This window comes from Embiotoca jacksoni, unplaced genomic scaffold, assembly GCF_022577435.1.
Source record: "Embiotoca jacksoni isolate LCO1_2020_lvr unplaced genomic scaffold, fEmbJac1.0.p SCAF_9, whole genome shotgun sequence".
NCBI classification, from domain to species: Eukaryota; Metazoa; Chordata; class Actinopteri; family Embiotocidae; genus Embiotoca; species Embiotoca jacksoni.
The window spans coordinates 20,668,076-20,691,933 of NW_027185447.1; the positions used below are offsets into that span (position 1 = coordinate 20,668,076).

At 44.1% G+C, this 23,858-nt stretch overlaps 2 protein-coding genes across 7 annotated transcripts; one reads left to right on the plus strand and one right to left on the minus strand.

The window, feature by feature from the left end:
- The first annotated feature begins 986 nt into the window (after window positions 1–986).
- klhl21 (kelch-like family member 21) lies at window positions 987–15,688 on the plus strand. Of its 3 annotated transcripts, none has more exons than XM_069141576.1 (5): window positions 987–1,142; window positions 8,670–9,752; window positions 10,635–11,040; window positions 12,086–12,158; window positions 12,610–15,688. In XM_069141576.1, the coding sequence occupies exons 2-5, from the start codon at window positions 8,717–8,719 to the stop codon at window positions 12,937–12,939; spliced, it is 1,845 nt and encodes a 614-aa protein (XP_068997677.1). In that variant the 5' UTR covers window positions 987–1,142; window positions 8,670–8,716; the 3' UTR covers window positions 12,940–15,688. The 3 variants fall into 3 exon arrangements, with proteins under 3 accessions (XP_068997677.1, XP_068997679.1, XP_068997678.1); XM_069141577.1 differs by lacking the exon at window positions 987–1,142 and adding an exon at window positions 7,896–7,978; XM_069141578.1 differs by lacking the exon at window positions 12,610–15,688 and having other exon boundaries at window positions 12,086–12,603.
- A 65-nt stretch (window positions 15,689–15,753) lies between these two features.
- Window positions 15,754–23,713, minus strand: zbtb48 (zinc finger and BTB domain containing 48). Of its 4 annotated transcripts, XM_069141572.1 has the most exons (12): window positions 23,500–23,713; window positions 22,348–22,375; window positions 21,273–22,009; window positions 20,856–21,157; window positions 20,672–20,777; window positions 20,498–20,590; window positions 20,318–20,404; window positions 20,053–20,207; window positions 18,727–18,863; window positions 18,233–18,397; window positions 18,033–18,121; window positions 15,754–17,247 (listed from the first exon to the last, which is right to left on the minus strand). In XM_069141572.1, exons 3-12 carry the CDS (start codon window positions 21,987–21,989, stop codon window positions 16,813–16,815), a joined length of 2,286 nt encoding a protein of 761 aa, XP_068997673.1. In that variant the 5' UTR covers window positions 21,990–22,009; window positions 22,348–22,375; window positions 23,500–23,713; the 3' UTR covers window positions 15,754–16,812. The 4 variants fall into 4 exon arrangements, with proteins under 4 accessions (XP_068997673.1, XP_068997672.1, XP_068997674.1 ...); XM_069141571.1 differs by lacking the exon at window positions 22,348–22,375; XM_069141573.1 differs by lacking the exons at window positions 18,033–18,121; window positions 22,348–22,375.
- Window positions 23,714–23,858: the final 145 nt, after the last annotated feature.

Here is a 23,858-nt window from a genome sequence, read left to right on the forward strand (position 1 = left end):
TTTCACTTGAAAAATCCCCTTTAATCTAAAAAAAAAATGAGGAAAACTGGTTCTTAACCTTACAAAATCAGTTTAAAAAAAATAATCCTTTACCCTTGTACACAGACATTAGTCCACAAACCGTAGTTAATAAACATTTTTGGTGTAACTCAGAATGTATCTGAGAATCCCTGAAATCAAAATGGTCATGTCTCTGACTTTAATTGCATGTGTTACTGTTTTTTTCTGTGGTGAGCCAGTTTTGACTGCTGCATTCAAGGACCCATTTGAAACTTGTACCTAAAGACAACCAGATGAGTTTACTTGCTTTTTAAAATCAAATGAATTGAAATAAACTCTTTGCAACACATTAACCCCAGTCCACCTTTCCACCTACAATTCTCTTTATGTATTTCTTTATTTATTTGTTTGTCTTGCTGTTTTATTGGTTTTGACCCGGCTAATGGTTGGCTGATCATTTCTTTCAAACCAGGAGTGTTGCTCTTTTTCTGCTTTTTTTTTTCTCTGCTACTACAGCTGCTGCTATCACCGCTAAAGTTCATAATAAAAGTACGAACACCACCGTGTGAAAATACTGCTCAATAAGTTAAAGCCCGGCATTCAAAACCTTACTTAAATAAAGGAATGTAAAAATATCATCAGCAAAATGTAGCCTGCTGAAAGTGTCAAAAGTAAAAGTACACCAATATAGAAAACCGATGTTTCACTATTAAATATGACATTTTGGGAATAATATTACTGCTATATTATTGTGTATTTTGATGCAACGTGGTTATTGAAGGTTGTGCTTATTTTAATGACTTTACTGTCAGACATTAGTTAAAGCTGCATAAAATGGAAACTGTACTTCACGTTGCTTGTTCTTGTTTTAGTTTGTTATTGGTTTTTTTGTGTGTTTTTTTTTATAAATATTGTCTGCGTGTTCCGTTCGGTAGGGATATTTACGACAGCCCGTGAAGGCATCATTCGTTACAGCGCAAGGCTGTCATGGCGCAGAAGAGGCCGGACGCGTCTCGCTGCATCAAACTTTAATTTCGGCACGATTTGCGAGGTGCTCGCTCTTCGTGCTCTCTTAAAAATAAAAAAATAAAAATCATCACCATCATCCTCTTCCTCCTCCTCCTCATCATCATCATCATCCGGTAAGTTGTCTAACAGATGAGTTGCTCTGTTTTTCAAGGTTGTTGTTCGCTTTGAGCGGAGGACAGTTTTTCACATCAGCCGAGACCAGAAAATAAAGAGCTCCGTATGATTACGACTCCACTTTTATTTTTTTTTCGCGTTTTAAACACGCGAAATAGCGGCTCGTGCTTCAAAAATATTATTTCTATTACGTCATCTAATTGTTATTATAAGCACCGCGGCGTGACGACAGCGCTTTCTCGGCACGAGTGCGTTACATTTTTTTTTTTTTTTTTTTTTTTTTTTTTTTTTTTAATAATTGGCTTCCCAGAAGTTGCCAACAGTTTGTTTTTTTTCACTGCGCTGTTGTTGTGATATTATCTTTAATAAGGAGCTTGTGTTTTACTTTCTATTCTCATTCTTCCTTATGTAGAGTTTTGGGCCGAGCGTTTTATATCTGAGCTGAGATTAAAAAAAAAAAAAAAAAATGTTGGTTAGATTTGAATATTATCATGGTTTAGGAGAGGGATGATTGACACGAGTAATTGAAGGAATACGGAGTTTTCAGTAATGTGTGCCATTGTTTATAATAACCTTCAGCTCCTTTAGATGACAGAACATTACTCGGTGTTTAAAATATCGTCCCTGGCGGGTAAAAGTCTGAGTCATAAGACCAGAAACAAGCCTCCCGGGTGCCACTGAAATTCATTCCCAATACGAGACTGATGATTAACGCTGTAATTAGTCATTTGGAGCAAGTCAGACTCTTTGGTGATTTACACAAAGTGCCACTTGCAGGGAAAGTAAATGTCTGTTAAATTACTGCCCATTGCCCAAACGGGGGTAACGGGACATTGCCTTGAGTAAAGAAAGCCCCTTGAAACCGCACTCAAACGATGCCGGATTAAAAATCAAAGGTACTCTATTAACAACTCATCTTGTAAAGGACATAAATATCTTTTACTTAAATGTCAATAAAAATCCATTCAGCTGTCGTCAAAGCATGACGATGCCGAAGTGCGTTAAACTGCAATACCGCCGAGGGCCACCAGAGGTCGGCTTCCGATGAGACCCCGGCTCCGTAGACTTTCCTATTCAACTTCTCTCGTGAAAAGTTTTTTGTTTTTTTTTCCCCCCCACAGGTCATCATTATGGTGTTATTATGTCACGCGTTCTTATAAATTTTCTGAAAAACCCATCTGAAAATAATCCCGTCGTTAATTAGACACTAGGTCTCCTAACAAGCTTCCCGGGGGCCACTGAACTTCATCCCGTATTCCCAATACAAGACTGATGATTAATGATGTAATTAGTCATTTGCAGCAGCCAGACTCTTTAGTAATTTACACAAAGTGCCACTCGCAGGCAAAATAGTGGGTGAGAGAAGCGGAGTAGAGATTATTTATCCAAGTAGTGATACAGCAGCGTGTAAGTACTTCAACTCAAATAAAAGTACGATAAAATCCACTTAAAGTACCACAAGTACTCCTTGTGCAAAGTCCCGCCAGACACTTTGCATATTCTTGACATTTTTTTTATTCTTTCAAGGAAAGACACGTTACATAATCGTTGGTTAGTTTCAAAAACTGAATATATAAGTGGTTTGAAAAGTGAGGCTAATGCGAAAGTGCAATACTACAGAGGGCCACTAGGGGGGGGGGGTTGACTCCAAAAAGCCTCTAAAACTCCTATTCAACTTTTTTCATTAAACACAAAGTCCACAAAAAATATTCCACGAGTCATTATAGTGTCATTAGCTAAAGTCAGTCATCCTTATTTTTATTTTTGTCCAAATATGGTCGCTTCCTGCTCCCGAATAGCGAGAGGGCGGCGGCCGAAATACCAAACTCGAGGCTTCAGAACAGCAGCTTACAAACCGATGAGTGTCGTCCGTTATTAATCCGTCACTGAATCCGTGATATGATTAGCCTCCCACAGATAGAGTCAGGCTATTACATCTGAAATGATAAGGTACCGTTTTATTTTATTACAGTTGTGGATCATTTGAATGAGAATATTTTCTAGTAGTAAATTGATGAACTTTGGGATTTTGATTGCTTTGTCTGACAGAACAAGCAATGTGAAGGCCTCATCTTTGTTTTCTGGGATATTGGGATGTTTCTAAAATTCGACAGACTGCATGATTGCTGATAATCATTGATAAACAAAAATAATAGCTGCACCCCTTTTGTGCTACGACTGGTCATCATGTGATTGCGTAATCATTTTCTACGAACTGAAGGCACACCGCCTCAACATTACCAACAAGTACGTCCACTCTCACACTGCCTCCCGTCTGAGTTGTTGTTGCTCCCGGTGGCCTCGTGTTGGCCCTCCTCAGTAGGGGAATGAGGCGAGTGCGGTGCGGTTTGCCTTTTTATGGCCAGGACAGGCTCAGCTGTGGATGTGGGGGTGGCGGTGGCGGTGGTGGTGGTGGTGGTGGGGGTTCATCATGCCGCTCCACTCTGATGATTGTCTCGGGCTCGGCGGCCTCGATGTGACAGGAGAGAGCAGCTGTCCTTGTGTGGTTGTTAGCCTGCCAGGTGTTGACGGACGGATGTGTTTGCTATTGCAGAACAAGCCTTCCATATATACACACTGTACGTTTATTTATTTTTTTTCATCTTGTGTTATGTATTCGTTATTCATATTCAGAGTGTCCTTTTAACACATGCAAAGTGCAGTATTAATGGCACGGCAGCTCTAGGAAAACAAATTTAAAAAAAAAAAAGAAAGAAAAGCATTTAACTTGGCTCCTAAAAGTGTGAAATGTTCATTTTGGCTTTACTTCTCAGGAGCTGTCCATCATTTCTAATCTATTAGTAGGCTCCGTCCTCGAGCCCTCTTTGTTCTCTGTTTACCGCACATGCTTTCACAAGGACATTGTTAAAACACCATATTCATTATTTATCGTAACGTAGACGCCGCTTAGGTCCATGTCCCCTTAAAAGAATACGTGATAAAGGAAACCTATAGCAGCTTATTTTTGGACTTCTAGAAATCAAGTGCTGGATTTTTGAACAGAATATGATCAATCATTTTTGGCTATAAAGCTTTAAATTACATTTTCTGTGTTGTTAAAACATGTTTTATACATCTTAAATCTGTAATTTTGTACACAAGCGAACAACACGAGTTGTTTTTTTTCACCTGTTAATACCGAAATGACAAAAAAATGCAAAACAGCTGTGGCTCCACTGTAAATTGTATTCGGTGGTAATTGCGAGCTTGCACCAGCAGGGGGCGACACTGGCACTGAAACCAGGAGACTGAGAACACACTGAAGCTAAACTGAGTCTGTTTTTGATTTACTCTTCACATCAACAAAACCAGCTTCCCAGATCAACACCGAACACGCCGACTCCTGGAAGTCGCATAGTTTTACGAAGCTGTAGCACAACGTCCTGCTTTCATGTGAATGAATCCACTTTTTATTTTTATTTTTGCCCTGTTTAATGTTTTTTTTCGTATTGTTTTTGTGCTTTTTAATTGAATTTTTCAGTTTCCACTGCTTTGCTCCGGACTGAAATGTCACACCTACTATTTCATTGATTTTCCGCAAAACTTCGATAATAATACTACGAATAATAAACTTCATCCAAGAAATGCAGCTTAAAGTGCTTCACAGCAAGATGCAGTGTTTCACATGTAAACAGTTAAAAAGGAACGTTTAAAAAAAAATTATAGAAAAGAAATGAGACGCATAAGAAGATAAAATGCATAAAATTAAACACAAATGGAGTTAAGATATAAAATAAACAATATGCATTTTAAAAGCGCGGTAGTTCAAAGTGCAAGAGAGTTTCAAGAGCAGCGAGTTAAAGGTGAAAGTAAAGGGATATTTATTTATTTATTTTTTTTTTTTTAGCTTTCTTTTAAAAGTATTAACTGAGCGAGCTTCCTGTGAGCTTTTCCCCATTTTTGGTAAAAATATGTGAGCAAACAGTTGGACGGATTGATTGTGCAGATGATAAATCTTAGCGACTCTGACTTTTGGTGGTTCACGTTCGTGTTTTTTGAGGGAAATGTCTCGACAGTTATTAGACGGATTGCTCTGAAATTGTGTTTCGACATAAATACCCCCCCCACCCCCCCCGCTCCGAATAAATGTCATCTCGAAGTTTCTATTCGTGGTAGTTGTGCTCGTTTACGTAAACATAGATCGGTGACGTGGGCTCCCGAAATGCCTCTCACCTTTTTAGAGCCAGGAAGGCTGCGTAGGTGTGTGAGGTGGGCGGGGCCAAAGTCGGGTCCTGGCCGTCACACTGCTCCCTCTGTGCTCCTCCGCTCGCAGCGCTGAGGTTGTTTCCACGTCTCCACGGAGAGGAAACATTCCCGTCAGCTGTTCGGAGGTCGCCCGGCTGGTAAACACGCCGGTTGGAAGCTGCTCGACGACCTTTCGACTCCCGCAGCAGCGACAGTTTTCTGGTCGTGATGGTAACGCGCAGTAAAAAAAATAAATAAAATAAAATAAATGAAACGACCAGAACGTGTAGAGATGTTGAAACGTTGGCTGCGTTCTGGACCGCATACTTTTATTTTTATTTTTACTTTAAGCGCTGCAGCCGCCCAGAAAAAGTATGAAGTGTTGCATGTAGTATTTGTACGACTCATCATCTGTTATGATCTGGAGGAAAGAGGAAAGGGATGGAATTCAGAACGAGGACGCTTCTTTATGTTGTTGTTGTTGTTCTTCTTCTTCTTCTCTGTTTTCTTCTTCTTCTTCTTCTTCTTCTTCTTCTCTGTCTTCTTCTTGTCTGGCTTTTTATTCTTCTGTCTTCTTGTCTGTCTTCTTTTTCTTCTTCTTCTTGTCTGTCTTTTTCTTCTTCTTCTCTGTCTTCTTCTTTTCTGTCTTTTTCTTATTCTTCTTGTCTGTCTTCTTCTAGTCTGTCTTTTTATTCTTCTGTCTTCTTGTCTGTCTTCTTTTTCTTCTTCTTCTTGTCTGTCTTCTTCTGTCTTCTTTTTCTCAGTCTTCTTCTTGTCTGTCTTTTTCTTCTTCTTCTCTGTCTTCTTCTTTTCTGTCTTTTTCTTCTTCTCTGTCTTCTTGTCTGTCTTCTCTGTCTTCTTGTCTGTCTTTTTCTTCCTCTCCGTCTTCTTCTTCTGTCTTCTTTTTCTTCTTCTTCTCTGTCCTCTTCTTGTCTGTCTTCTCCGTCTTCTTCTTGTCTCTCTTATTGTCTGTCTTCTTGTCCGTCTTCCTCCTCCTCGTCCTCGTCCCACGGCTCAGTCGACGTGACGTATCTCCCGTTGCAGAGGATTGTGGGTGAAAACAGAGAAACAAGCTGCCCTGCAGAGCGCAAAATCCGAGCAGCTGCAGCAGGACGTCCCGGCATGCTTTTATTTCATGTATCGGGACGCACTGAATCTTTATTTGTTTCTGGCCTGCTAAATAATACTGCAGCATTGAGCTCTTTGGACCGCTGCTTTGTTGAACCTCCCCCCCCCACCCACCCACCCCTCCCTCCCTCCCTGTCCTCCCCCCGGTGAAGAATGTGCGCTAAATCCTCTGGCCGGCGGACCGGAGGGGGGGAGGAGGGGGGAAGCTTTGTTACAACCTTTAAACAAATATCTGTAAGGAGATACCTGTGTATTTTGAGAAGGGAATGATCATCTCCGAATTTTTGACAGTGAGCTCCGACGGGCGTTTAAATGCAGGTTTCTGCTTCGCCCCGGCCCGTTTGTCCTCCCGGAGATTTAACGGGAGGGAAAAGCGGAAATTTAATCCCGATACGAGGTCGAAATAAACTTCTCTGGAAGCGGCCGCGAATAAATGAGTTGCAGGATTTTGTTACCAAATAGTTCAGATTTTGATTTGGTTCATCGACCTTTTATAGTCTTGATTCGAAGACATCGTGATCTTGTGTTTCGTTCAACAGATTTAAATAGATAGAAAAAATAAAAACATGTCTGTGATTTTTGCTGTCACGAGACAAATAAAATAACAAATCCTCAAACGTACGCGTATCATCAATTTCAACGTTTATGTCTTTGCCCTGCAACTAACAGTTATTTTTTTTTTTATTATTGATTGATGCTCAATTGATTTCTGTGATTCATCCTTTGGTCTATGAAATATCAGAAAATAGAAAATAGGATATTCTAAATTTTCAAGAGCCAAGTTAATGTACTTAATTTGACTTTTGTCAAAATCGTGAAGGAACACCAACGTTAGGATTCATCCTCTGGAGACCAAATATATTGGGAATATTTTTTCGGGGACGTGTCTTGTTTGATTGACGGGCGCTGTGGTTACGGCTATCGGTAGGCGGGACGTAGTTTCGCAGCCCGCCCAAATATGGTCACTTCCTGCTGGCGCCGCGCAAAATCCAAACTCGAGGCTTCATGACGGCCGTTCGCAAACGCTGCCACCCCGCAGAAGAATTATCAAACTGGTGGCAGGTTACATTTTCTGCCGAGTTTGTTGTTTCTGACGCCGGAGCTGACCCTGATTGTGTTTGTGGATTTGTGTGGACCTGAGGACATTTGAGGACAGGAAGCTGCGTTTTGGTCCGCCGCCGTCCTGAAGATGTCGAGGCGACCCGGGCTCAGCTGGCTCCTCTCTCAGAGACCACTTACTCACACTGACTGAACACAGAGACATACCAATGTGGTGGAGGTGGAGGGGGGGGGGGGGTAGGGGGGAGGCTTATACTCTCCCTGCTGCTTGTTAGGTGTTCCCCCTCCCTCCCTCCTTCCATCCCTCCCTCCCTCCCAATGGAAATGGACACTGCTGGTGTATTTATAGCACCAGAGCACAAGCGAGCTCTCTTTCTTAAACGCGAGTGAAGGAGCTGGTCGAATCCACCGGAGCTTCGCCGTCGTGTTTTCTAGGCCGTTGAGCGCCGGAGGGGCTCGTCAGGTAGGGGAAAGAACAACACGGGTAGTTTCATCTAAAAAAAAAAAAACCCAAAACAACAACCTTCATTTGTTTGAGTCGGTGGTGTGTTTTTTTCTGAAATGGTCAGCGCTCACCAGGAAACATTTAACCGAAGGGAAAATACTCTGCTGTTTTTTGCCTTTTTAGGAGTTTTGTGTGGCGGGGAGGTCGAAGAAATGTAGATTCATAATTTTGTTTTCGATTGATTTTCTGAAATTGTGAAACTTCCTTAAATCTCACGGCCATTTGTGCCATTCCAGACCGATATATTCTAGACCGATATAGAAGTGTGTACATGGTATTACCTAGACGAGTAACTGGAAATTACTCATCGACTATTTTTATAATGACTTCATGATTTAAGTGATTGCAAAAATTGTAAAACTACTGGTTTCGCCTTCTCAACTGTGAGAATTTGTTGGCTTTTCTTGGTTTATGTGACCGAAAACTCAAGATTTGTTTTTTTTTTACTTTTGTCGGTCAAAACAAGCCGTTAAAAATGTCAACTCGGGACATTTTAGCGAACCGTTTTCACCTCTGTTTTTACATTTTATTTGACCGAGCCTTCGATCAATCCCCCCAAAAAAAAGAATCAACAGATCGTCGGATAATGAAAACAACGGTTTGTTGTGTTGTCATTGAACTCGTGCTCTCGGCCTCTTGTCTATTTCAGATGAAAACGTCATTCTGAGCTCGACCAGCGGAAACCGAGAGGAGACGATGGAGACGACGGAGAAGCCCGTCCTGCAGACGCAGCCGTCCACGCTGCCTTTCTTCGACACGGCGCACGCCTTCAACCTGCTGCGGGGGATCCACGAGCTGCGCGCCGAGCGCAAGTTCTTCGACGTGACCTTGTGCGCCGAGGGCCGCGAGTTCCACTGCCACCGCACGGTGCTGGCCGCCGCCAGCACCTACTTCCGCGCCATGTTCGCCGGCACGCTGAGGGAGAGCGCCATGGACCGGGTGGTGCTGCACGAGGTGTCGGCCGAGCTCCTGGGCCTGCTGGTGGACTTCTGCTACACGGGCCGGGTCACCGTCACCCAGGACAACGTGGACCTCCTGCTGAAGACGGCCGACCTGTTCCAGTTCCCCTCGGTCAAACAGGCCTGCTGCGCTTTCCTGGAGCAGCGGCTGGACGTCTCCAACTGCCTGGAGATCCAGGACTTCGCCGAGGCCTTCGCCTGCAGGGAGCTGGCCGCCAGCGCCCGGCGCTTCGTCCTCAAGAACATAATGGAGCTGGCCAAAGGGACGGACTTCGAGCGGTTGCCGTGGAAGCGCCTCCTCGAGTTCATGTCGGACGACGAGCTCTGCGTGGACAAGGAGGAGGCGGTTTATCAGATCGCGGTGCGCTGGGTGAAGGCGGACCTCAAGCGGCGGCTGCACTACTGGCCCGAGCTCCTGCAGCAGGTCCGGCTCCCCTTCGTCAGGCGGTTCTTCCTGCTGGCCAACGTGGAGAGCGACCCGCTCGTCTACCTCTCGCCCACCTGCCTCCGCATGGTGAACGAGGCCCGCAGCTTCCAGTCCTGCGAGTTCGACCGGCACGACCGCACCTGCCACCGCATGCGTCCGCGGCCCTCCACGGGTCTGGCGGAGATCCTGGTGGTGGTCGGGGGCTGCGACCAGGACTGCGACGAGCTGGTGACCGTGGACTGTTACAACCCTCAGACGGGACAGTGGCGCTACCTGGCCGAGTTCCCGGACCACCTCGGCGGAGGCTACAGCATCGCCGCCCTCGGCAACGACATGTATGTCACAGGTGAGTCGCGTTGGAGACGCCCGAACACGCTTTTGTCGACGGGTCGTTTTTGTAGGTTAGAACGATTAGTCGCGCTCCGTCCCTACGGAGTTCGTGTTCAGAAGCGTGGCTGCTACGTACAGAAGACTCGTTCTTATTAATAATAAACCGAACGCTCAGTCGCAACGTTCGTCTTCATCATCATCATCATCATCATCATCATCACCAGCGAAGACTTGAAAAGAGAGCTTTCCCCCGCTCGGGGAAATCGTCCTCGACCGACGCTCGGAGCTCGCGGCTCCCGCAAGACGCCATAAATGTAATCATGTTTGAGTCACTGACGGAAATAACAGCAGCAGCAGATTATTACATAATGACGACTGGCGGGTTACGTTTTTATAGCCTTTGCTACATCTTTGAATTATCATTTAAGTTGTTATAATTATATATTTGGTGACGGGGCTACTTTCATTTTTTTTTTTTTAAAAGGCTGGTGAAATTTTCAGGAGGACGAAAGTCCCTTGAAATATTGAATATTTGCTGACGCATTGAGAAGGAGGATCTGTAAATAGCTGCATTACAGGCTTGTCTAGAACTTTTCCTCACTCGGGAGCTGAGCTATTGTAAATAAGGATCCTTAAACAGTTTGAAATGAGCATTTTAATTATTTTTTTTTTCATATTTTCGTGGCGTCTGTAATTATGTGCGTTCACAAAGTTTGAGACGTTCGCCTGAGAGCGACGAGAAATCGCATCAACCCGAGTGTCTGGGAAACGTAACGAAAAAAAAAAAAGCCCGACGACCGATTTTTTGCGATTTAGCGGCCGTCGCAATTTCCACGGCCCACGGGGCGACTTTGATTTCGAGAAAGGTGACCAATCACGTTCGCCTGTGTCCCGCCAGGCGGCTCGGACGGCTCGCGCCTCTACGACGGCGTGTGGCGCTACAAGTCCAGCGTGAACGAGTGGACCGAGGCGTCGCCCATGCTGAAGCCCCGCGAGTACCACAGCTCCTGCGTGCTGAAGGGCCAGCTGTACGTGGTGGCGTCGGACAGCACCGAGCGCTACGACCACGCCCTGGACTGCTGGGAGGCGCTGCCGGCGATGGCGCACCCGATGGACAACTGCTCCACCACGCCGTGCCGCGGCCGCCTCTACGCCATCGGCTCCCTGACCGGCGAGGACACCATGGCCATCCAGGGCTACGACGCCGAGAGCAACCGCTGGACGATGGTCAACTGCGGCCAGCTGCCGCCGTGGTCCTTCACCCCGAAAACGGTGACCGTCAACGGACTCATTTATTTTGTCAGGTGAGGAGAAGGAAGACAAAACAACAACAAAAAAAACAGATTCATCTCATTTTTTTGAAGAATTATTATTTTTTTTTTTACATTTATTTGACATTCGTAGCTCCGAACAGATCACATAAATAATATTGTGAATTCTAAATATAACGAGCTTTTGCTAAATATTTTACACATTAAGAAAGATTTAGGAATGAAGCCGTTTCTATTTGGAGAGTTTTTTTGTTTTTTTTTAGCTTTTTATCCACAAATAGACTTCCCTGCTAAACTTCGCAAATATTTCCTATTTAAATAACAGTTTGAGTCTCTCTCTCCTATGTGGCATTTTTTTGGACAAATTAATCTACATTTTTATATCAAAAGTTTTTCTTCTTTGGTCCCCACCGTTTTAATCACGTCTCAGATTTAACTTGCCTTGTGACCCTTTGGAAGGACCAGACCCTTAGATTGGGAACCTCTGAATTAAACTGCCTACACTTGTCTTTAAAGTGGTTGAAAATGAGCTTCACCCCGAGCAGATGCAGCAGTAAATATTCTGCAGCAGATATTCTGTTCTGTACTTAAATTCTTTGAGTAAATTTATCTCTGTACTTTTACTTGAATAGGATTTTAAATGTTATTGTACTGCTGATATTTTTACGTCATGTGAAGGACCCGAGTACTTCTACTTCCAGTGAACATTTTCATAAAAAGAAATTGCATCTTCAGACCGAATTATCTAATCGACAATAATTCCCTTGATCTGCCACACGAGGGCGCTAATGTTCATCATCTTCTTCTTCCAAGTGCTTAAATAATAAATTCAGTGTCTCATTCAGAGATTGGGTTCTTTTGGCTGCTTTAGTCGCACATAAACATGTCACATTGAATATTGATCAGGTTTGTTGTAGATGTCTTTTTACTTGTAGAATATCTGAATATTCAAGACAGGATTTGAACAGTTTAAAACATTTTATTAGTAGTATGACCGTCCGTGACGTGTCGCGCGAATGCATCTGAATCCGCGGTTGTTTTGGCAGCGACTTGACTCCGTTCTCTTTTCTATTTGCAGGGATGACTCAGCCGAGGTTGATGTTTACAATCCTCAAAAGAACCAGTGGGACAAAATTAGTCCGATGACCCAGGTTTGTGTTTCGCAACAGGTGTCAACCACGCTCATAAAATAATAATACATGCATTAAAAAAAAAAAACAACACACAAATGACAGTTTGTATTTTACACTTGAGAAAAGTTACTGGGAAGTTACCGACTTCTGAGCGAGTAGTAAACATCCAAACGATGCACTTTGAAAGTGTTTTGTGTTGTCATTAGAATTAGATCATCTGAATAAGATTCATCTCTGCGTGAGTGATTGTCAAAGTTACCAAAGTGTCAATCAACAGGTCAGGAACTTCCTGCTTGTATAAATCCGACATTAAAAAAAAAAAAAAAGTTCAGTCTGTTCCTCATTTCCAATTTTTGGCTTGGGCATAAAAACTACAGAACAAGAAAACAACAAATTTTGTATATTTTGTTTTTGGAGTGTTTGATTCATAACACGATCAATGTTTTTAAAATTGACTTTCATTTTCCAGGTGCACGTCGGCGGCAGCGTGGCAGCTCTGGGCGGTAAACTGTTCGTGTCCGGCGGTTACGACAACACGTTCGAGCTGTCGGACGTGGTGGAAGCTTACGATCCCGCCACCCGCTCCTGGACTCTCGCCGGACGCCTACCTCAGCCGACCTTCTGGCACGGCAGCGTCAGCATTTTCCGGCAGTTCATGCCGCTGGTGTCGAGCGCGTTCGAACCCGCCGACGCGCCCGACTCGAACGCCGTTCGGCTGCACCGGCACCAGCGGCACCAGGCGCTCCACAACCTCAACAACAATCTCAACCAGAACCAGGACGTGAACCCAGCGCACTGAGTCCGGAAACCTCCGAACCCAGCCGCTCGGCCCCCGTCGTGCCGTCAAGTAGTTCACCGTGAAACTTTTACCTCATCGCGACGCTGGAAGCTGTCCGTGGCCGAAGAGAAGCCTCCTCGCAGGCCGCTCGGCCCGCCGAGCTGTCGGGGAAACTGCTGACCGGAGGAACTGCGGACGCCGGACAGACGGATTAAAACTGAAACTCGGCGTCTACGTACAAAAGACGGAACATCGTACGCGCCTCGTTTTTAAGCTGCCGCCGGATCGTGTTTTGCGAATCTCCGTCACAGCGGAACTCAAGCCTCATTTCCAGGACGTGGAAACCCCAACAGCAGAGAACGATTTCTCCGACATCACGCTCTCCGACGGCTACGAAACAATCGCTACGCCCGTTTGTGAATATTTAGGACACTAATGGAGTGCTTCTACCTGTAAACCATCATCACAGTGACACGTTCATCTTTAAAATGAGAAGTTCATTTTTAAATCATCAAATAGTTTACGCAATTATCATTTTTGTCTTAAAAAAAAAAAAGAAAATTAATTTACTGTTGCCTGGTAGTAGCGCCTTGCATCCAGAAGGTGGCGGTAATATGCCTGAAAGCTGTTTGCCGCTACTTCACTACCGGGTGCCTTTTTTTTTTTTTTTTTTTTAGAAGCTGTGTTGCGCAGTGATTGGATGTTACGGGACAAAACAGGAGAAAACACGCGAAGACTTAAATCTGTTAAAAAGTTCCAACGTGGAACTTATTTTTAAGAGTAAATAAAGGTTAAGGCGGAGCTAGAAGATCGCAAGCCTACCGCAGCTCCGCACACATAACAGTTGAATAGTTCCCGGGAAATATCAGATGGTATTTTTGCATTAAAATTTAATTCCTTTCTACTGATGGATAAAATACAAATAAAAATTAACATTTGAGAGGAAGCTGTCGCAAAAAATGACAACGGATTCTGTGAAATTGACAAACGGTGATTCACACAAACGTCTCACCTTAAATTCACTTTCCTCCTTATAATTTCTGAAGTCTGCACGAGATGCACATTATTTTCTACGTTTATGTGAGAAATGTCGTATGCATGTTTTTTTTTTTTTTTTTTGTGCATACGCACTTTTTTAGTCCCGTTGAGGACCGTATCATCCGCTGCGCGGGGAAACGACCGCGGCGGGTCCCTGAGAAAAAGCTCCAGGAAGCAGCTGCACGTTATCTCGGCGGGGAAGTTCATAAGAGAGCACAAAAACTCCCACTGAAACTGTTGTTGGTGAGAAAACGTGGATTCGACAAAGACGAAATCGAAGATGGCGCCCGCTCGCCTCTAAATTCGATGGTTTTACTGGGTTTTTTTAGACGCTGAGGAGGTTTTACAAATTTTAACTTCCTTGGATTAAAAATAATAATCAAGTAAAACTCACCCTTGTTTGGCAGGTGGACCTTTTTAGAGGCAAATCTTATATAATGGTGGTCTTTGACAAGAACAAATTTGGGGGGTTGCAGGTTTTTTGTATTCATTTTTTTAGTTGCAATACATTTTGTGGCCACCAGGGAAGATTTGCATGCTGAGCGCTGGTGTCTTTTTTCAGCTCTGTGAATACATAATGTTCTGGATGTAGTTTAAAGGGGGTGGTTTATTTCCTTCAGTCGCCACAAGGAGGCAGCAAGGAGCCCATTACACCCGCAAAAACACACCTGAACAATTCGAACAAAGGTGAGATTTAAGTTTGAATCCGAGCTTTTCTTCGGGAACGATCTGGGAATGTCGCCCGCACAGTGGATAAGACGGTCCACGACATCTTGTTGTGTCAGCAGTGAATTACTTTGGGTTGTTGTTTTGTTTGTTTGTTTTAGTTGGGTTTTTTTTTTACAAACGCAGTTAAATTCAAATTGAAGTGCTTCAAGGGGAACTCCACCACATCGACGTCTGTTTACGAGTCTCGGGTCGTATTTCTACACCTGGGAAAGGGGCTAAAGAATGCAATGAGTTGCATTGTGGGTAATGTAGGTTTTGACGAGGAGGAAGTGGAATAACAAAGACGATATTTTTGTGCAAACCAAATCGGTGGAGTGCTCCTTTTAATATTTTAAAGCCCCGAGCAAAAGATCCAATCCACAATATAATCTGTTTACATTCCAAAAACAAAGTGACGGCAATCATAAGTAGACGTACACCAGTTCGGCTAAATATGGAGGGTTGAAACTCACCGGCGTGCCGAGTAATCTTCTGCCATCACGGTCGATTTTTTTTTTTTTTTCAGGATGGTTGCATGTGATGTTTAACTTGTACCGACCCTTTAAAAAAAAAAAAAAAAAAAAAAAAAAGGGGGGGGGGGGGGGCTCCATCAACCTTTATAACCACCAGTCGAATGTGCATGAAGAACTCTGTTTTAAAAAAAAGAAGAAAAAAAAAAGTGTTTTTATGACTGTTTTTGTGTTTTCTGTGTTTATTTATGTATATATCTGTGCTGTGGTTGTTTAAGAAGTCCAGGCCAATCAGCTGCAACAACAACAACAACAACCAGCGGCGGCGTTCGGGAAACGCTCGTGATGAGTCGGCAGTCACAACTGGAAGTGCAAAAAAAATCTCAATTTGCTCCTGTTTAAAAAAAAAAAAAAGTTTTTTTTTTTTTTGTGCTTTAATGGTAGTATTTTTGTTGTTGAATGTTGTTGTTTATGCAGCCTTTGTTTTTCTTAGTTTTCATACAAAGTTTGTGATGTTGAATCCGTTTTGTAAATACAGTATATTCTTAACTACACGTGCCGTGTTTGTATGTTTCCAGACAGCGAGGTCACCACACATCGAACCGGGTCGCAGAGAGTTTATTCTGATCCGTCACATCCGATTGGCTGTCGGCGACAAATATTTATTAGAAACGACGGGCGGTAGCTGCCGCAAAACCACCAGTGCATTAATTCTTCTTTTGAGTTCACTTAAACCTTGCAAAGATTCAAAGAAATTATGACAAAGGAGTCGCCCGAAACGGCGTTTAATCGGGAGCGCGAGCTTCCTGCAGCTTTCCAAAAGACGTGATTTGTTTTACACGAGTCGGTTTTTTTGGTCCTTCCCGTTGATTTAAGGGAGAAACATCATCTCTGGCATGGAAATGTTAATCAAAAGCTTACTTGTAAACAAACGGACGTGCGGGAGCTCAGCTGACGAAGTTTCCCCAGATAAGAGATCCCCGCTGCAGATCGGAAAATGATAATTCCAGCTGGCTTTTTTTTTCTTTTCTTTTCTTCCTGTGTTTACTTTCAGTCTGACTGAAAACAAATGTTTAAAATGATTCGTATAAAAAAAAAAAAATGCTGCCGGGAGCTCGTGCTTTTCGTCCCGACGCGACTCGTCGTTTTCCCCCCAAATCTCTACGCGCGAGCCACATTCCAACGGATCAATAAGAAATACACCAGTTCGAAAATAAATTAGATTTATCCTTTTAAACACTTGCAAAGCAGATGTTGTACAAATATTCGACCTCCATTTTTAGTCGTCTTCTCCGCTGCCTTGGTGAGCTACTTTTTTTTTTTTTTTTTTTTCTTTTTTAGGTGCATTTGTGCGATCGGTGAGCTCGACCGTGAATTATCGCCCTTATTTACATTTTACAACAAAGAGACAAAAGCGGGAAAAACGCCTTTTTATGACCAATCAAACACTTCACTGAAGTAGAATTTGTGGCCGAGCTGTTTCTAATTGTTTTTAATCCCTTCCGGTAACAAAACGCGGCGCTCGGCTCCGGCCGCCGGAGGCACGGCGTTAAAAAAATGTGGCTTTTTTTTTTTTTTTTTTTTTCAAACGAGCCCCAAAAACGTATCGTTTTACAGTCTTTCACAAGCGTGCGCTTTATTTACTGATCCGGAGGAAGTCTCGGGCCTTTTCGCTCCCTCAGGTTTTACCCTCCGATAAATTCTCCACCGTTCCCTCCACGTCCGTCGTGGCCTCGAACGCCTCGCCGACCAGCTGCGTCCGCCGCAGCGCGTCGGGCGCCGAGAAGCCCTCCGCCGCCTCCGCCGCGTGTCCGAGGCTCCGGTCGGACGCCGCCGCCGCCTCCTCCGTCGCCGCGTCGCTCGACTCGATCACCACCCGCACGATGCAGCCGGGGGCGAGGACCGCCGACGGGTCCGGCCGCCCGGCGACGTCCGCCTCCTCCGGGACGTAGCCCGGCCCGTCGGCGGCCGGCGAGCCCTCCGCCGCTTTGGTCGCTTCGTTGTCCGACGGGCTTCCGTCCACGTCCTGCACGATGACGTTCCTCAGCTTCCGCTGCCGCGGGTTGTAGTTCTCGGTGCGCTTGTGGATTTGAACGTGACGTCGCAGGTGGGCCTGGAGGAGGGAAACGGGACGGGTGTGGATACAAAACACGGGTTGGTGTTCGACTCGAGCAGAAACAGCCAATAGACACATTTTTATTTTTTTTATTAATGACAAATTGGGCAAATTTGTGAGAAAATGATAAACGGCTCCTCACAGCTTCTCTTTTTTTTGTGTTTTGTAGAGAGAAATGTAATATTCTTTTGTTTTGGGCCCGTCGGATTTACAAAACAAGACTCCGTTTCCACCTGGAATTAACTACCCGTCCTGACGAGAGCCGATCACAAGTGTCAACTCGAGACGCGTCTTAATGCCAGGTGGGGAGCAGGACCCAAAACTTGGAGCATTATTTTAGGAGGCAATCCCTGCTTTAGGAGGCCGGGAGGGGCGCGGGTTCGAGTCCAACCTGGGGGGCGTGAACCAGTGGAAGTGCGAGGTCAGTAAGACTCAAACCGTCCTCTTCTACTTCAGCTTTCTTTACAAAAAAAAAAGTTTTGATTTTGGACGGCTTGATCAGGAAAAATAAGATACTGGAAGATTCTGACTTCAGAAAATATTCCAAGCTTTTAAATTTTCTCTTTTTTTTGTGTGTGTGTGTGTTTTTATATATCAACCGAGCAAACAACCGGCAGACCGCTGCTACTAGTTTTGACCAGGTCACGCGCGGGTCGTACGTGTCCTGTTGTTATTGTTGCTGTTAAAACCAAAACCCTCACGTGTCTGAAACAATTCAGAGTCGGATCGGACCGAAATTCATCCGCGCCGGGTTTCAGGAAACTGTAAAAGTTCGAACCGACCTGTCGAGTGAACTTGTAGCCGCAGTCGACGCACTCGAACTTCCTCATTCCTTTATGGCGACGCAGGTGGACACGAAGCTGCTCCCTCGCTGGGGAAGCAAAGAGAAAAGTCTTTCTTCACGGACGTTTTCTTTTTGGATCTCTTAAAGACACAAAGCACGGGGTAAAATAAGTCCGCTGGTGTTTATGCTGGATCTGACCTTTGAATGTTTTGCCACATATGTGGCAGCAGTGCGGACGGCCCTCCTCGTGCTTGCTGGCCTTGTGGCGGACGAGGGCGCCTTTCTCCGTGAAGCGCTGCTCGCAGACGTCGCAGCTGAAGGGACGCTCGCCGGTGTGCGTCCGGTGGTGTTTGTCCAGGCTGGCTGAGAGATGCAGAAACACAAGGTCGCGGAGATGCAGAAACACAAGGTCGCGGTGACGGAAAGCAAGTGTTGGTCAGAAAAGGTGATAAATTCGGTCCCGAAGCCGTAACGAGCGTCTTTATTTCTGAGTTCCAAGTGGATTTATGGATGTTTATTTGCGGTGGAAACTTGAAGATAATGACATATTTGGAAAGTGTAAGTCACAGTGAATCTAAAAAAAAAAAAGATGTGTATGACGTGCGCTCAGATTTGACTTGGCTTGGACGAGCAGGCCGTCGCCTCTCGCAGTGACTTGGCCTCCTGCAGAAGGAAGCCGGCGAGCCGTTTACCTTGAGTCCTGAAGGTTTTTCCGCACAGGTGACACTGGTAAGGTCTCTCGCCGCTGTGGATACGCAGATGCATGTTGAGGTTGTTCTTCTGGGAGAAGGCGTGGCCGCACAAGGTGCATACGAAGGGGCGCTCGTTTCTGAGGTGGAGCGAAAAACAAACTCGCGTCACGGTGACCGTTTTTAACGAAACGGTATTTGAAAGGCGTCTTTTCAACAATTATTAGGTCCTTCTAGTCTGAAACACGGGCAAAGTACGTCCTCAAAGGAAAAAAAACAACCCCCTTTCCCCCCCCCCCCCCCCCCCCCCCCCAAAAAAAAAAAAAATCAATAACAGGCAGGAATATGTTCATACATATTTGCGGTGAAATACAATTAGTCTGTGCTGCTATTTAAACCAGAGTCCAACAGAGGGCGCTGTTCACCTTTTAAATTGAACTAAAATAGGCCTCAGGCGGACTTGTTCACCTCGAGTGAGGCTAGTTTGGATGAATACTAAATTAAACGAAAACAAAATACCAAAACCAAACTTCTAAATATTTTGTCATCACAAAGAAAGTATCACAATGGTCAAGGAACACAAAAACATGTTCATTATAAAACAAAAATTTTTTTCCTCATTTACTGATGCGGGCATGTACTCTCATGGTAGATATAAAATATTTATTATTGTAAAACTAATCTGCCTCGAGTCCATATCTATCAGTGACCTCTGCGTGACCTCTGACAAGATGTAGGCTAACTTAAAAGTTTTGAATTGTTTTATGCGAGTCATATTTTCATTTTAAGCTTATGAAGGTAGTTATGTGTCTTTATCAAGCAAGCACAAAAAAAAAAAAAAAAGAAAAAACAGTTTTGAGAGCAAATTTCTCGCACTTCAATCAAAAGTCAAGTGTGTCAGTAAAAATCTATGAATTGAGAAAACAAACTATTTGGTTTGCAAACAAATTTGCTTTTATGGATTTTTCTTAGTTTTGGTCACAGAATTCAGAATTTTTGCTCATTTTGTTGGGTTTGATTTTGCTCCACGCAGCAGAGGAAACCAGATTGACACATACAGCTGTAAAAAAATAAATAAAAAAATAAGTCAACATTTTCTACGAAAAAGTTCAAATTCCCGCTGTGAAGGAATCTGTCACGTCTACCAAATTAATTCAGTTTAATTCAGCTCTATAAGTTTTAATGGTTTAATTAACATTTGATTTAAGTCGGGATGGCCCACTGGAAAAAAAAAAAAAAAAAAAAAAAAAGTTGCCCTCTTCATCTGCAGTCTGATTAAAATTAAATAATGAAAAAACAACAACAACAACAGAAAACACGCCCGTCTACCTGTGAATAGCTTTGATGTGCATCTGCAGGCCGTTTCGACTCGACGCCCGATGGCCGCACTCCTCACACACGAACGGCTTCTCGCCTCGATGTTTGGCCGCTTCGTGCACCCGCAGCTCCGTCCGGGTCAGGAAGGTTTTGGGGCACTGCGGACACTTAAAAGACGAAACGTCGGTTTTAGTTTTTTTTTGTTTTGTTTTTTGTTTACAAAAATTTGAAGCTACAATCTGATATATTGGAAGTTTAATCCGCCGTAGAGACTTACTGCGTGCGGTTTGGGATAACCGTGGGCCTTCATCATGTGAATTGTCAGGTTCTTCTTGTACATAAACTGTTCAGGACAAGTTGAACACTGAGAAAAAAAAAAAAAGAAAAGACCTCGTGAGTTGAAAATGTAAACATTTTTTTGAAAACAATTCTTTTCTTTTCCGGTTTAAGGCCGTACCTTGTGGGGCATCTCTCCCGTGTGGGAGACGACATGCAAACGCAGCTCTTCTTTGGCGTTAAACGTCGAGGAGCACGTCGTGCAGGTGTAGCTCTGGGGAAAAAAAATTAAAATAAAATAAAACACGGATGTTTCTTCATCATCTTAAAGAGATCGGTACTCTTCCTCACTCACCAGCACTTTGGAGCAGTCTCTGATCTCGTGGATTAAAAGATTCTCCTTCCTGAAGTACCTCTTCTCACATTTCAGGCAACCGAAGGGCCGCTCGCCCGTATGACGCCTGCGGGGGGGGGGAAAAAACCATCAGCGACTGATCTTTTAACAGAAAATTCCTTGAAAAGCTGGCGAGTCTTTGTACCTGTTGTGGACCTTCAGGTAGTATTTGCTCTTGAAGGACTTGTCGCAGATGGGACACTGAACCGAGTCCTTCCTGGAGTCTTCCTCGCCGGCTTCGCCGTTCTTGTTCTTGTTTGTTTTGTTCTGGGCTTTTCGCTTCTGCGCCGTCGACGTGGACGCGCCCGAGGAAGCGGGCTCGGCGACGGGGACGTACTCTTCGTCCGTGTCTTCGGGGAGTCCCTCAAAGTCGTCATCGTCCAATTCATCGTCTGCGGCCGCCCGGCTAGCTTTGCCGTCGTTCATGTCGATCTGCAGCTCCGCCGCCTGCGAAACAAAAACAAAAACACAGAGACGAGTGTGATAATGACCACCGGATTCATCTTTAAAAACGCAATCCCAAGAAAAACCGAAGCGTCCGGGCTAACTTTTTCAGGCTTACGTTCATGTTTTCTGCTTCCGTTTCACCACCCGGATGTTCTACGTTTCGGTTCTCCGCAACAACTTCGCCGCCGTCTTTCTCCGTGGGGATATTCGGCGCCCTCTTGCTGTCGGTTGTGGGACTCTCGTCAACTGTCACCAGTCTCTTGGGGCCCTTCACGACCCGACCTGAGCGCGTGGTGGTCCTGGTGGTCCTGGTGGTCCTGGTGGTCGTGGCGGCGGCGGCTGTAATTAAACTACCTCTCGCAGCATCGAAGCCGGACTCCTCTTTTGCGGCGCCCGTACACAAGTTATCCTCTTTGACTGCGGTTGCGTCCGACTTTTTCGGTCGGCCTCTTTTGCGCTTGAAAGGCGCCGGTTCCACCGAGGCGTCCCTGAACCGCTGGCAGAGCGCGAGCGCCTCCGGCACGCTCAGGCTGGTCGCCGCCTGCTGCACCTGCTCCAGGTTGTCGGGATCCAGCTTCAGCTCTCCGGTGTAGACGAAGTTGAGGAGCAACTCCAGGCCGTCGTTGGGGCAGCCCTGCAGGCAGAACTCCATGCAGGTCGCCGTGGGCATGTTGGGCTGCTGGAAGAGTTCGCTGAAGCACGCGAGGATGTTGCGATGCGCCAGGTAGACCGCGCCGTCCCCCACGTTCAGCATCGCGTCGCAGAACTTGCCTACCGCCCTCTGCTGGTTGAGGGAGGACAGGACACGCTGGGCGTGGTTAGCTGCGGACATCCCGCCGACTTCTTTTCAGGCTGCAAGAGACACACAGGCAGACGGACATCACACTGTCATTGCGGTGGTGATTTGTATAATAAATAAATAAATATCAAAATCAAAGCTCAAATTCAAACGGCCGCTGAGGCACCGCTCTTAAGCAGCCCAGCGCCTTCAAAATAAAAGCATGAACAATTAGTCAAATTAATTAAAGTGGTGATATTAATGATCTAGTCAACAAATTCATCTGTATTATTAACAGCAACAAAATGAATAGATATATGGTTTTAATTAGTAAATGCCACTATTAGCTCCAATACTAAAATGAATAGCTCCAACAGTCATTATTGCAATTAACAATATAGTAAGAGCTTACTTATCTGGTAGAAACATCAAGAGTGCCGCTGAGATCAAAAACACATTTGCACTTACGAAGGTGTCACATCAAGGGAAATACCGACATTAAAATAATATAATAATTAAAAAAAACAGTGAAAAAATAGGTGTTAAACTACATTTTATAATGTAAAAATGACACTCAGGATTTAGAAGAAACCGGTGATGTGTTTCAGAAGAATAATTGGAAAGTCTGGATTCAACAATAAATGATGTCGTCTGTAAAAAATATTGATGAATGCCAATAAGGATTTCCAAGTAACACATTTTTAAGACAGTATCGGCCTGAGTGGAGCTAAAACAACTGAAACTTTTCTCATTCATATTTCATTACGAAACACTAAACATTTCATGCTTCCAGCTTCTCAAAAGTGATTATTACCCGCTTTTCTTTTTTTAATAATTAATGTTTCTCGTTAGTTATTTAGAGGTTTGGACCTTTGGTTGGCACAAAAACACAGTGTGAAGGTGTCGCTTTGAGTTCAGGCTGAGGAATTTTTTTCCAAATTATCCAAAAGAAAATAATCAGCAGATTAATCCATAATTAAAACGGTGAATCATTCTTTACAGCCTTGATTAAAACACTTAATCCTACCAGCTACAGCAGCAAAAAAGATGCCTGCACGTGAATGCATTAGAAATAATAATCAGATATAATATGTCTTACAATAGCAGGGGCCGTTTTTCTGCAGTGCTTTTTCATTTTCAATGATCTGAATCATATTTGCATATTTGTTCCTCAAGCAGTAGTTTTAAAAGCAGGACTTTAAAAAAAAAAAAAAAAAATTATGTGTAATGAAGTTTACATGCAGAATAAATTTGAGTACTTTCACTTAAGCAAACTTAATATTCCCTGCTCATTTCGCAGGATGACGTACGAAGCTGCAGATCCTATTTATAGTGTTGATTTGAAAGAGTTTGAACACGTGTTCAATAGAAGCGATTTCGACATCACTTCAAATAAATTAACCCCCATTATTTGTACTTGATTTGCATTTGTTGCGATGATAATTACATTATTAACACTTCTAAATATATATATATATATATATATATATATATATTAAAAAAATAAAGCCTCAATACGTTCTACGTATATTTACATTATAATTATATTATTTTATATACGCACCTCGACGTTTATTTCCTAGCACGTATCTTTAAAGACGCTCCCTTAGCGCGGTGCCGCTCCAGACAGCCGCATCCGAAGACCCGCAATCCGCACCGCCGGTGAAAAGTCCTCATTTACCCGCGTGTCCCTCGATTAAGCTGCACCGGATCCGGGGCGTAATGTCGGTAGGTTTGTAAAACAGCAAAGCACTTAGCTCCGTGCACCTTGTTTTCGTTTCTCGTAGGCCCCTAAAAAAAAAAAAAAAAAAAAAAAAAAAAAAAAATCTGCAACTCGGAAGAGGAAGTGACGTTGTTTACGCGACCGAACTCCGGGAAAGTTTTTTTTTTTGTGTGTGTGTGTGTCTCGTCCGATATTAAATC

Excerpts from the sequence above, each read along its gene's own strand:
- klhl21 (XM_069141576.1), top strand. The coding sequence starts at position 8,717 with ATGGAGACGACGGAGAAGCCCGTCCTGCAGACGCAGCCGTCCACGCTG. Across the intron at positions 9,753-10,634 it reads CAACGACATGTATGTCACAG|GCGGCTCGGACGGCTCGCGC; the intron begins GTGAGTCGCGTT and ends GTGTCCCGCCAG. Across the intron at positions 11,041-12,085 it reads GGACTCATTTATTTTGTCAG|GGATGACTCAGCCGAGGTTG; the intron begins GTGAGGAGAAGG and ends TTCTATTTGCAG.
- zbtb48 (XM_069141571.1), bottom strand. The coding sequence starts at position 21,989 with ATGTCCGCAGCTAACCACGCCCAGCGTGTCCTGTCCTCCCTCAACCAG. Across the intron at positions 21,158-21,272 it reads CGGAAGCAGAAAACATGAAC|GCGGCGGAGCTGCAGATCGA; the intron begins GTAAGCCTGAAA and ends TTTGTTTCGCAG. Across the intron at positions 18,122-18,232 it reads ATGTGGCAAAACATTCAAAG|CGAGGGAGCAGCTTCGTGTC; the intron begins GTCAGATCCAGC and ends TTGCTTCCCCAG.